Source organism: Halichoerus grypus, chromosome 7, assembly GCF_964656455.1.
Source record: "Halichoerus grypus chromosome 7, mHalGry1.hap1.1, whole genome shotgun sequence".
Taxonomy (NCBI): domain Eukaryota; kingdom Metazoa; phylum Chordata; class Mammalia; order Carnivora; family Phocidae; genus Halichoerus; species Halichoerus grypus.
The window spans coordinates 31,212,889-31,224,731 of NC_135718.1; the positions used below are offsets into that span (position 1 = coordinate 31,212,889).

The 11,843-nt window shown below is 35.6% G+C and overlaps 1 protein-coding gene across 1 annotated transcript in view; it reads left to right on the forward strand.

The window, feature by feature from the left end:
- The window catches only part of TM9SF3 (transmembrane 9 superfamily member 3), a 66,553-nt gene extending 58,440 nt beyond the window's left edge, over window positions 1-8,113 (forward strand). Inside the window, exons 13-15 of the mRNA XM_036111616.2 lie at window positions 357-440; window positions 768-844; window positions 6,758-8,113. Coding sequence (XP_035967509.1) covers window positions 357-440; window positions 768-844; window positions 6,758-6,825 — 229 coding nt within the window. The 3' untranslated portion in view covers window positions 6,826-8,113. The remainder of the gene's footprint in view (window positions 1-356; window positions 441-767; window positions 845-6,757) is intronic.
- Window positions 8,114-11,843: the final 3,730 nt, after the last annotated feature.

Genomic DNA, 11,843 nt, shown 5'->3' on the forward strand with positions numbered 1-11,843 from the left:
TTGATATAATTAAATGCCATCTACATGCATTTTTTTTTTTTCAAAGATTTATTTGTTTTACGGAGAGAAAGAGAGCAAGCTTGAGTGCAGGGTGCGGGAGGGGCAGAGGGAGAGAAAGAATCTTAAGCAGGCTCCACACCCAGCGCAGAGCCCCACACGGGGTTCGATCTCATGACCCTGAGATCATGACCTGAGTTGAAATCAAGAGTTGGCTGCTTAACCAACTGTGCCACCCAGATGCCCCTACATGCATTTGTTTTTAAGTATACAGAATTTTCAAGGATGTTTTTATAAAATTCTTTGGTTTAAAATCTGTTTCAGTGCCATTTATTCAAAAGAGTTACCTTTTATTCCAGGCAATGGACAAGTTTTCTCTCTGCTGCATCAACTGCGATCTATGTTTACATGTATTCCTTTTACTACTATTTTTTCAAAACAAAGTAAGTGGAGATGTTTTCTCATTTTGTATTTAGGAAATTAAAGTTGTCATTTAAATACCAGAATTTAGGAATAAAAGATCGAGCATAGGGAATATAGTCAGTGGTATCGTCAGCATTGTATGGTGACAGATGGTCGCTACACTTGTGGTGAGCACAGCAAAAATCAAAAGTTGTCCAGTCGCTGTGTGTACACCTGCAACTAATGTAACATTGTGTATCAGCTAACTGTACTCCAATTTTTAAAAATAAATAAATAAATAGAATTTAAGGCCCTATGTTGAAAGTAAAAATGGATATACTACATATATTTTTTTGGTCTTATTTCAGGATGTATGGCTTATTTCAAACATCATTTTACTTTGGATATATGGCGGTATTTAGCACAGCCTTGGGGATAATGTGTGGTAAGTTCTGAAGTTTTTGGAATATCATGAGTAAATCTTTGAGAGTTTTAGAATCAGAAAAATATAGTAATTGGAAATTACATTTTGTTGCTTGATCAGAAACAACAAAATAAAGAGTCTGATTTCAGTCCTTTTGACTATTCCTCAAAAATTCATCATTGATTCCTTTTTAATGTTCTGTTCCTAATAATTCTGTATTGCACTCTTTTCTGTACCACAATTAGTTTCTTTTTCATGTTGAAATTTGGCCATTTTTTTTAGTTTAGTCTCTTTGGAAACAATAATGATGTAAACAGGTTAAGGTGTTGGCTGAATGATTCCTGTTTGGAAGTTTCTAAGACTGTTCATGGAGATAACTGTGTCCAAGAGGCAGTGTCCGGGTTATAAGTGCACACTTGGGTATCTGCAGACCGGGTTTAAGTTCTGGCTGTGCCACATGTATGTTCTGTACCTTGATCCAGTTCTCCAAACTATGTAAAATGAGGATAATACCACTGTTTTTTGGCTTTATCACAATTAAATAGAAGTAATAGTTATCACCACACGATAGAGTCTCTAGCATGTGTGAAATACCTAGAAAATAAAGAAAGAAGTATTGGAAGCAACCTGATAAAGGGAAAGGTCATGGACTTGAGAGCCTGAGAGAGCCAGATTAAATCTCTATGCTGCTTTTTTGTGGCCATGGGAAGTCATATTGAGCTCTTTAAATCTCATTTTCTCATCTGTAAAATGGGCATATTTTTCAGAGTAGTTATTTGTCATAGTATCATGTGTAAAGTGCAAGAGTAATGCAGGTCTGTTATCAGGTGTTTCGAGAGACTCAGTTTTGTGGGAGACATGGTGGGGAATGGGAAGAGCTGGGGCTTTTGGGGTCACTTAGTCCTAGGTGCGAATCCTGGTGCCCCTACTTAATAGCCATGTTACTCTGGCCAAATTATTTAACCTTTCTTCCTCAACATTCACATTTGCAAAACAGAAGTAACACCTACCTCACAGGGTTGTGTTAAGGCTTCAGTGACTGGATGTGGGTAAACAGGTAGATGGCAGGCAGATGCTCTGTGAACGGTGTCTGCCGCTGTTCCCCCACTGACGAGGGCTAATAATCCCTTGATCCGGTTCTCCAAACTATGTAAAATGAGGATAATACCACTGTTTTTTGGGTTGCTTCTGTTCTGGGATTGTGTCTCTGGGTCTGTAGTTTGTTTCTACACCTTGTGTTTTCACCTCAGAACAACTTCATGAGTTTAAGCAGAGGTACCTTAAGGGAAATGCATTCAAGTAACTTACTTTTCTTCTGGTTCCGGTTTTCACTTGATAAGTGAGGCTCATTCCCCCATGGGAATGATGCAAGGCTTAAGGACTAATCACCGTGAAAACATTTCCAGGTAGTTTATAATTCAGACCCTTCTCATTTCTCTGTTATTTGCCATTGACTTTTTTTTTTTGGTAGTTCCATCTTTAGCTATAGGGTAGGCAATAGAATAAGGAAGATATGATAATTTTGTTAAAAGCTAGGTTCTGGTATGACATTTGTGGCCCTTTGGGGTACCAAGGTTGCTTTTTTCCTCCATCGAAAGAATACATTCCATAGATTGGTGGTTACCAGAGGTGGGGGGATTAGGAGTGTGGGCAAAATGGGTGAAGGTGGTTAAAAGTTTCAAACTTCCAGTTATAAGATGAATAAGTTCTAGGCATGTATGGTGACTGCAGTTAACAATATTGTATATTTGGAAGTTGCTAAGAGATTAGATCTTAAAAGTTCTCATCACAAGAAAAAAAATCTTAACTATGTACTATGTGAGGTGATGGATGTTAATTAAATTTATTGTGGTGGTCATTTCACAATATACACAGATATCAAATTACTATGTTGTACACCTTAAACTAAAACAAATGTTTTATGTCAGTTAAAATCTGTCCCATTTATATATACCATGTACTTGATCATGTGCGTGTGCGCGCGCACACACACACACGACATTGTAAACTAGTAAAACTAATTCCACAAGCTATAAGGAGAGACAGTTCTCTATATTATGATCACATATTTTATTTGTAGCTGCTGTGATAACCTTTCCCTGTGATAATTAGTTAACCAACTTTGAGGGAAAGAGGACTAGGATTAAAACTAGATTTGTATCACATGGGAACCACCTTGTGTATCTCTAGGCAATCAGAAGTTTCCTTTAGTATTATTAGCCTGCCTTCCTTAAGAATGTTGCTCCTCAAACCCCTCTTTATTTAATCTGAGATCTTTCTTGATTATCACCAGCATTCAGTGATGTATAGAATCATGAGATTGTGCAGAGGGTTAAATCTTTTTTTCTTGACTCAATATATGATCTTAGGAAGACCTAGAGAGATAATATCTTGACATTTACAAAGAAAATGGAATGAATCTAGCTAATTTTTTAGTGCTTTTCCTGTTGAAATTTCATCTTGCTGCCTGAAAATCTTGGCACACTTACAGTTGCCTGCTGTTGCGGCAGCCTCCCAGCATTTATTCTGTCCTGGGTGTGTGTGCCTTCAGTGCTAGTCTGTTTTGGCGGGGTTGGGGGGGCGCGGAGAAACAGTTCGGATGAACTGATTAAAATGTCATCATAATACAAAAATTGCACCTCATCAGGTTATATTGCTAAAATGCTTTTTTTAGTCAGTAATTGAAAGAAAAATACTGATTTTTTTGAAAAAGAAATGTGTTAAGGTGGAAATAATTAGATTGTTAGAGTTTTCATATTTTGATTGTAGCATTTTAGTTTTAAGGAAATTAAGTTTAAAAGTATATCTCTGGGGCGCCTGGGTGGCTCAGTCGTTAAGCGTCTGCCTTCGGCTCAGGTCATGATCCCAGGGTCCTGGGATCAAGCCCCGCATCCGGCTCCCTGCTCTGCGGGAAGCCTGCTTCTCCCTCTCCCACTCCCCCTGCTTGTGTTCCCTCTCTCGCTGTGTCTCTATCAAATAAATAAAATCTTAAAAAAAAAAAAAGTGTATCTCTATTATTCTCAAGACATTTATATTTCTAGAGAGCGTATTTAGTATCTTCCTTTTATGAAGTCCTATTTTTATACGCTTATTCTTGAGATACTCGTAAGATTAGGAAAAATGACTCTCTAGGTTGATACTGTTTTGCTTTTAAGCATATCTCTGCTCAGAGGGGAACACTGTTTTATAAGTCTGGAATATTAGATTTGGTTATTGGATTGGTATGATATTAGGCCAGTTAAATTTTTGATTCTAGTTAAAATTTTATAGATTTTTTTTTATGTTCTAAGAATTTAGGTTTCTATTTACAAATTAAATGGTCTTTTTCCTTACTTTGTAAGGACTTCTTTTATAATGATTTCAGAATGAATTATCACTATTTCTAAGTGTAATTGTTAATATAACTACTTCATATTATAATAAATATCTATTAATTGCAAAAGTAATTGGAAATAGGTTTGCTTTGTTGCTTGGTGGGTTTTAAGAATACTTTTAGGGGCACCTGGGTGGCTCAGTCAGTTGGGCGTCTGCCTTCGGCTCAGGTCATGATCCCAGGGTTCTGGGATCGAGCCCTGCATCGGGCTCCCTGCTCAGCGGGGAGCCTGCTTCTCCCCTGCCTTTGCCTGCAGCTCCCCCTGCTTGTGCTCTCTCTCTCTTCTCTTCTCGGTCATATAAATAAATAAAATCTTTTTTTTAAAAAAGAGGATACTTTTAGTATTTAATTATGGGAAATTTTCAAATATATGCAAAAAGAGGGACAATTATTTATATATATAATGAAAAATACGTATAGATACTGAGTCCCTATGTATCATCTAATATCAGTAATTAGCAACACATGGCCAGTCTTGTCTTATTCGTAATCCCACCTTATCCCTCATTTTATTCTGATACGAATCTCAGACCTCACGTCATTTTTAACTGTAAATATTTCAGTACGTATATATATATGTGTGTGTACATATATAATAACTATAATATAATTGTATAATAATTATATACTTATATAATATTTAAAATGATATAGTTATATAATAATTATATTTCAGTATATACATATATATAATTCCTTCATATGCTCAAATATTCAGTTAGTATTCACATTTACCCCACTCATCCCCATGTCTTTTTTAATACAGTTTGTTTGCATCAGGATCTAATTAAGGTCCATGTAAAATGTTGGGTTTTTTTTTAAGTAGGCTCCATGCCTTTCTTTTTTTTTTTTTTTTTTTTTTTTAAAGATTTTATTTATTTATTTGACAGAGAGAGAGATAGCGAGAGCAGGAACACAAGCAGGGGGAGTGGGAGAGGGAGAAGCAGGCTTCCCGCTGAGCAGGGAGCCCGATATGGGGCTCGATCCCAGGACCCTGGGATCATGACCTGAGCCGAAGGCAGATGCTTAACGACTGAGCCACCCAGGCACCCCGGCTCCATGCCTTTCATGGAGCCCAACATGGGGCTTGAACTCACAGCCCTGAGATCAAGAGTCAGACGCTAACCAACTGAGCCACACAGCCCCCTGGTTAAAATGTTTCTTAGGGCTCTTTTAATCTACTGATGTTCTCTCTCTTTTCCCTCGCAATTTATATAAGAAACTGAGTTTTTGTTTGTTTTAATTTCTGTAGAGTTTTCCACACTCTGAATTTTGCTGAGGTGTCATTTAATGTTTTTCCATGTGTTTCTCCCCAATTTCCTCTAAAGGGGTAGTTAGAGCTATAGGCCTGATCATACTCAGGAATACTTGTCTAGCAGTACTTAGTAGGGGTTTATAAACTTATCAGGAGGCACTGGTTCTCTCTGTGAAGATAGCAGCCATTGATAATTATTGCCTAGTTCAAATAATGCATTGGTGGTTGTAATATTCTAATTCTTTTGTTCCTTTTATATTTCTGGGGTACTTCTGTAAGGAGAAACTTCTTTTCATCAACCATTTGGTACCTTGAGGTACAGTTCATATATAGGAAAGGCAGAGTAGATTTACTTCTTTCCTTATATACACCAGTTGGGTGAATAGAAGTTAGTTCAAAGGTGACTAATTGGGGGGGGGGGTGTGTGTATCATTATTTACTTATGGAAGATTTACTTTTGGGCTCAGATGGTAAATTTCTAAATCCAATGGAGAATCTTCTCTATGACTTGATTGACTAGCTGTCTTGTTCTGAAGATCCCTTAGTATAATTTGCAGTGAAGAGCTATCCAGTTCATTCATTCATTCAACAAATATTTATTGAGTACCTTATCATGTGCCAAGTACTCTCTAAGGTATATACCTAATTTAACAAAACAGACAAATCCCTTGCTTTCTGGTGTTTTGAGCCTCATTTGAGGCTAATTATTCAAAACACTTCACAACTCCTGACCTACTTACCTGTCTCTCTCATCTACTTTCTTGAATATGTCTTCCTTTTTACCAACCACAGAGCTTCTGTAATGTAAAGATAAAAATTCCACCAGAAAATGCCTCTAATTGGGCCATGGTTCTCAGTCCTTTTCTGAGAGAATCCCATCACTTATTTCCATTAGGTAGCATATGATTTGGGGAACATGTTAAAATGGTTTAAATGACCTAGAATAATTTATGTTCAAATTTTAAAAATACATGTTTTTTTCATTTAACAAATTTTTATCATTATCAAATTATTCTTGCTTTGTAAGTGATGTATTTTAATTCATATAGTTATTATACATGTAATAACTATTACCTAATTCTAAAAATATCACATCAGGTCTAACTTGGTATATGACAGCGTGACAGTAATAGGTGATTTGCAAAACAAATGATGCAATTTTAATAAGTTCAGAACAAATACTAACATAAAAGATGTTATCTTGAAAAAAGAATAACTTTCCAGAGCAGCAAGCATTTAGTATTTGTAAATTATGGGTACTGCCCTATACGTATTTGTTTCAAAACATCTTATTTTATCTTTGCAGGAGCAATTGGTTACATGGGAACAAGTGCCTTTGTCCGAAAAATCTATACTAATGTGAAAATTGATTAGAGACCCAAGAAAACCTGGAACTTCGGATCAATTTCTCTTTCATAGGGGTGGAACTTCACAGCAAAAAAAAAGAAAAGCGCAAGAAGAGATTTGGGCTTTCACACTGGGTACTCTGTGGGTCTCTCTTTCGTGGATGGCTTAAAGTAACATCTATTTCCATTGATCCTAGGTTCTTACTGACTGCTTTCTCCAACTGTTCACAGCAAATGCTTGGATTTTATGCAGTAGGCATTACTACAGTACATGGCTAATCTTCCCAAAAACTAGCTTATTAAAGATGAAATAGACCAGCTCTCTTCAGTGAAGAGGACAAATAGTTTATTTAAAGCATTTGTTCCAATAAAATAAATAGAGGGAAACTTGGATGCTAAAATTACATGAATAGAATCTTCCTGGCACTTAGTGTTTCTACATTATTGAAAAACGATGTTCCAGAAAGATTACTCTTTTCTCTTTATTTTTACTGCCATCGTCAACCTATTATGGGACATTTTTATATATTGAATCTGGGTTCTTTTTGACCTGTTTTTTTTTTTTCCCCAATCCAACTGCATCCTTTTTTTTTAAAAGAGAGAATTAAAAAATAATTAAATCCTGCATGTAATATATCTGCTGTCATCTTAGTTGGACCAGCTTCCCATTTATTTATCTTAAAACTATTCAGTTCCATCTTAATTCCATCCAAAGAAGATACAGTCTGAAGATAGAGGTGTACTCTCTACAATGCAATTTACTGTACAGTTAGAAAGCAAAGTGTTAAATGGAGAAGATATTTGTTTTTATTAAACATTTTGAGATTTAGATAAACTACATTTTAACTGAATGTCTAAAGTGATTATCTTTTTCCTTCCCCCAGGTTAGTCTTACATCTTTTTTGGGTTTGAATGAAGGTTTTACATAAGAAATTATTAAAAACAAGGGGGGTGGGTAATAAATGTATATAACATTAAATAATGTAACGTAGGTGTAGATTCTCAAATGCATTTGGATGTACAGATTGACTACGGAGTACTTTTTTCTGATGATGATTGGTGTAGAAATGTGTGAATTTGGGTGGCTTTTTACATCTTGCCTACCACTGCATGAAACATTGGGGTTTCTTCAAAATGTGTGTGTCATACTTCCTTTGGGAGGGGGGATTGTTTTCTTCTGTTTCTTTTCTGAGACTCCTACAGGAGCTAAATTTGTAATTTAGAAACATTTAATTTTGTTAATCCTGTCTGGGGCACTTAAGTAACATCTAAAGCATTAGTGCTTTAGAATGTTAAAATAAACTTTCCTGACCAAATTGTTTTGTGAAAATAGATGTGTTTGCAATTTGAAGATATCTTTTCAAAAGGCAATATTACTGAATGCAATTTTTTAAATATACTGTAAACTATGCTTTTCTAATACAGGAGACCCACACCTTAAAATCCCCAAACTTGCTTACATCTAGATTATCCAGTATAGTCACAAAGTAAATGATAAGCCCTTCAAATTAGATTGTGGCACAAAATCTGTTCAGGTTGGTGTACTGTGTAAAGTGGGGATGGGGTAGAAGTGGTTAGCTTACTATTGGATGAGCAAATAAAGGTTACAGTTTTCTAAGAGAAGTGATTTAATTTTGAATACATCTTTCTGGAACTATCCATAATGTGAAGTTTTCCTAGAACCATTGAGTTTCTAGTTTAATAGTTTGCTATGCAAATGACCACCTAAAACAATACTGTATATTGGTATTTTTAGAAAGACTCAAAACCGCTGTATTTAATCTTTAATGTGAAACTCATGCCATTTATAGTTACGTAAGCTGTTTTCATTACAAAATATGTTTCTATAAATTGACTCTGCATCCTATAATGTGGTATGTAAGGACTATAAAGAGTGAAAAGTTTGATTTCTTACCACTTAAGTATGGCTGACATGAACAAACAGGAGTTTGATCCGAAGCTGTAGGTAAATCCTTCTTCAAGCCAAGATGTTGTATTAAATGCAATCTACTGGTTCTTCCATTTTCTCTTCCTTCAAGATCTTATAAGTAAAGAAACTGAACGTCAATATTTAGTGGCTTATATAATGTAACTTTTTAATTACATGTAAAGTAATTACAACAACTATAGTCTATCTGATGGAGTATCAATTGGACAGCAAGCTTTTGTCTTAGTAAAATGAAATCTGTTTCTCATGAATCTTCCAGGTAAGATGTAGGGTTTTAAAAAATGAGTCCTTTAGCTGCTTTCAGCTATACCAATTCCTTTTACTAAATTGAGCTCTATTTCAAGTCCTTTGGAATTTTCAATGAAAAAGGGTTTTCTAACTTTCAAATATATTAAGTGTCATATTAAAATGAATATAAATTGCCTTGAAAGTCCTTTAGAAAGTATATATTGGTTTATGCCTTCATGGAGGGTCTGACCATGTGTGTGTCTTGAAGAAGACATAATCCACAAACAGTTTAGCTCCCTAGCTCTGGGTTATAGAGTAGTAAAATAAAATATTTAAGTTAATTAAAGAGTGAGGTTCTTCCACTCCATTAATGCTATTTATCTGTCTTCCATTTGTTAACATTATTTGCTCAACTTATCAACTGATGCTTTGAACACTATCAAAAACTAAGGATAAACGTTCTCGTATCTGTAAGCATGCTTCTCCCGAAATTTAGCTACAGTACTAATTGGCATCATTATTCATCTATCCTAGTACAGTGCTAGGATAAAGTGGAAATGGAACTGCTGGAACTATGGTAAAGCACTCTTTGGTATATCATGCTGGGCTCCTAATTTGCATTAAGTTTGACCACAAATCAAGCCCCATCCTCTTAGAATTCATTATACCGTGCTGGTATCTGAACCTAGTGAATGATATGATTGGGTGTTTTCCATTGACAGTACACGGATCTCTTTATAAGGGTGGTTGCTGCAAATTCCAGTTTTTCCAAAATCCATTTTATTTAGGGTTTATCCACAAATTGTGTTCAGTTTGTTAAAACTTTTGTTTCCTAAATGTCTACAAACCACCTTATGCCAAATGTCTTGCAAATAATACTCCTTTAAGATTTCCTTGAATTTTTACAAATGTAAAGCAAATAAATGTATTAATGTAATTCATTCAGGAAAAGCTACATACTGAAGGGCTTCTGTATATAAATTCTGGGAAAGAAAAGCCTATTTGTAATCTATACACTGCAGTTCCATCTGGGTTTTAAGTTTAGATTTCAGCATGTCTTAGTGCTTCAGTCTATTGATTTATTGGAACATGTAATAAATAGGAGCAGTGACGTATGAAAATGCAAGTATTCATTAATGTTTTATATCTTCATAAAAATTCCATGGTTATGAAGCTGTATTTTAGCAATCAAGATGTTAAAGAGATCAGAGCAGTGAAAATTTATAAAGATAGTTTGGAAGTGTGTACAGAAATAGACTAGATTTAGAGGTAGGGTAGGTCAGAAAGTGAACATAAAGCTGCAGAAATTTTATAAGATTTAAATTCAGTATGAGGAATAACTCTAATTCTCTCTTACGAGCCTTTTCTGAAAGCCGTCTGAGTTGACATTCTTATTGGAGCTGTAGGCCGAATTGTGCGAAGACAAAAGTAAAAATTAAGTTTTTATTTTACTGTATCAGGGAATGGAAACAGAAACTGGTGTGAAAGCTGCTCATGTGTACTGGTGAACTAGGCATGCAGACAATTGACGGACAAGGCCGTATTTTGTGTGTTTACCCCAGTTCCTCAGTTTAGGTCATTTGAAAGTTATAAATGTTCTAAGTAAGATCTTAAGGCAAGGAACAAATAACATGGAATTCTGTTTTGAAGGACAAGAGAGTATACGCAGAAAAGCAGTCCCAGTCGGGCTTTTCATCTGTGTCATATTTGAACCTATAAATCCCCACAGAGCACGGGCAGTCGATACCAGTGGGAAGGCAAACAGTCATTGCCTGATGATTACTTCCGTTTTGTACCCACCTTCGGTTTGTGTAGGTCATATTCCAACTGGCTTTTTAGTAAATAGATACCCAGTATATACTGTGTCAAATACATTTGAGGTTCTAATCTAGTCTGTTAATCTAACTAAAGTTGGATTTTTAAAATAATAAAAAGTTAAATGTACTTTCCTTGAATGCTTTATTTCTTTCCTTTTTGAAACAAGTGAACCAGGCTTAAGGGATAACCCATTATTACTGGAATGCATATGAAGCGTTTACTGATACGATAGCCTTCCACAGCTAAACAGGAATCCGCAAACTTTTGCTGTAAAGGGCAGATAGGAAATAGTTGAGGCTTTGAGTGCCAGATGCAACTACTCTACCTTTGTAGCACAACAGCCATAGTAGATAGGACACAAACCAGCGAGCATGGCAGTTTTCCAATCCGACAACAACGAAAATGGCCAATGGGCTACAGTTTGCTGACCCCTGAAATGAAGGATTTAAAATTTAAGATTTGATTTTTCCCCCAACTTCTTATTTGGAAAAAAAAAAAAAAATTAAATATACAGAAAGTTGAAAGGATGGTACAATGAATAAGGTTTGTCTTTACAAAATTATTTTTCTCTTTTATTATCATTCTTTTGACTTCTGTGTACAAGCTCTGACTCCTACACTCAAACCCCACTGCCCCCATGCCTGTCGTTCTGACTGATCATACATTGTCTAGGCAAAGCAATGCCACCCATGTTCCCTCACAACCGTTCTGTGAAGCTGATAGGGTAGACCACTGCATATTCTAGAAAAGAAGCTAGAGCAACCAAAGAGTATATTATTTTAAGCTGAAAGTAATCAAGATTAGATTAGGGTCCTCTTGACCACTGTCACTGTTAAAATGGGGATACCACCTCTCTAGCCTGTGGAGCAGATAGTATAGGGTAAAGATCATATTGAAAATGAGTGTTTTATACCAACGGAAGGGGTTATTTTTATTGTGCTACATCAAAATCAGTAATTTCTCCAGGTCTATTGGTACTTCTGTTTTTCATCTCTGGTTTTAACTAGTTATTGAAATCCTTGTCAACCTTCTTAGTTCTTTTCTTCCCCTGA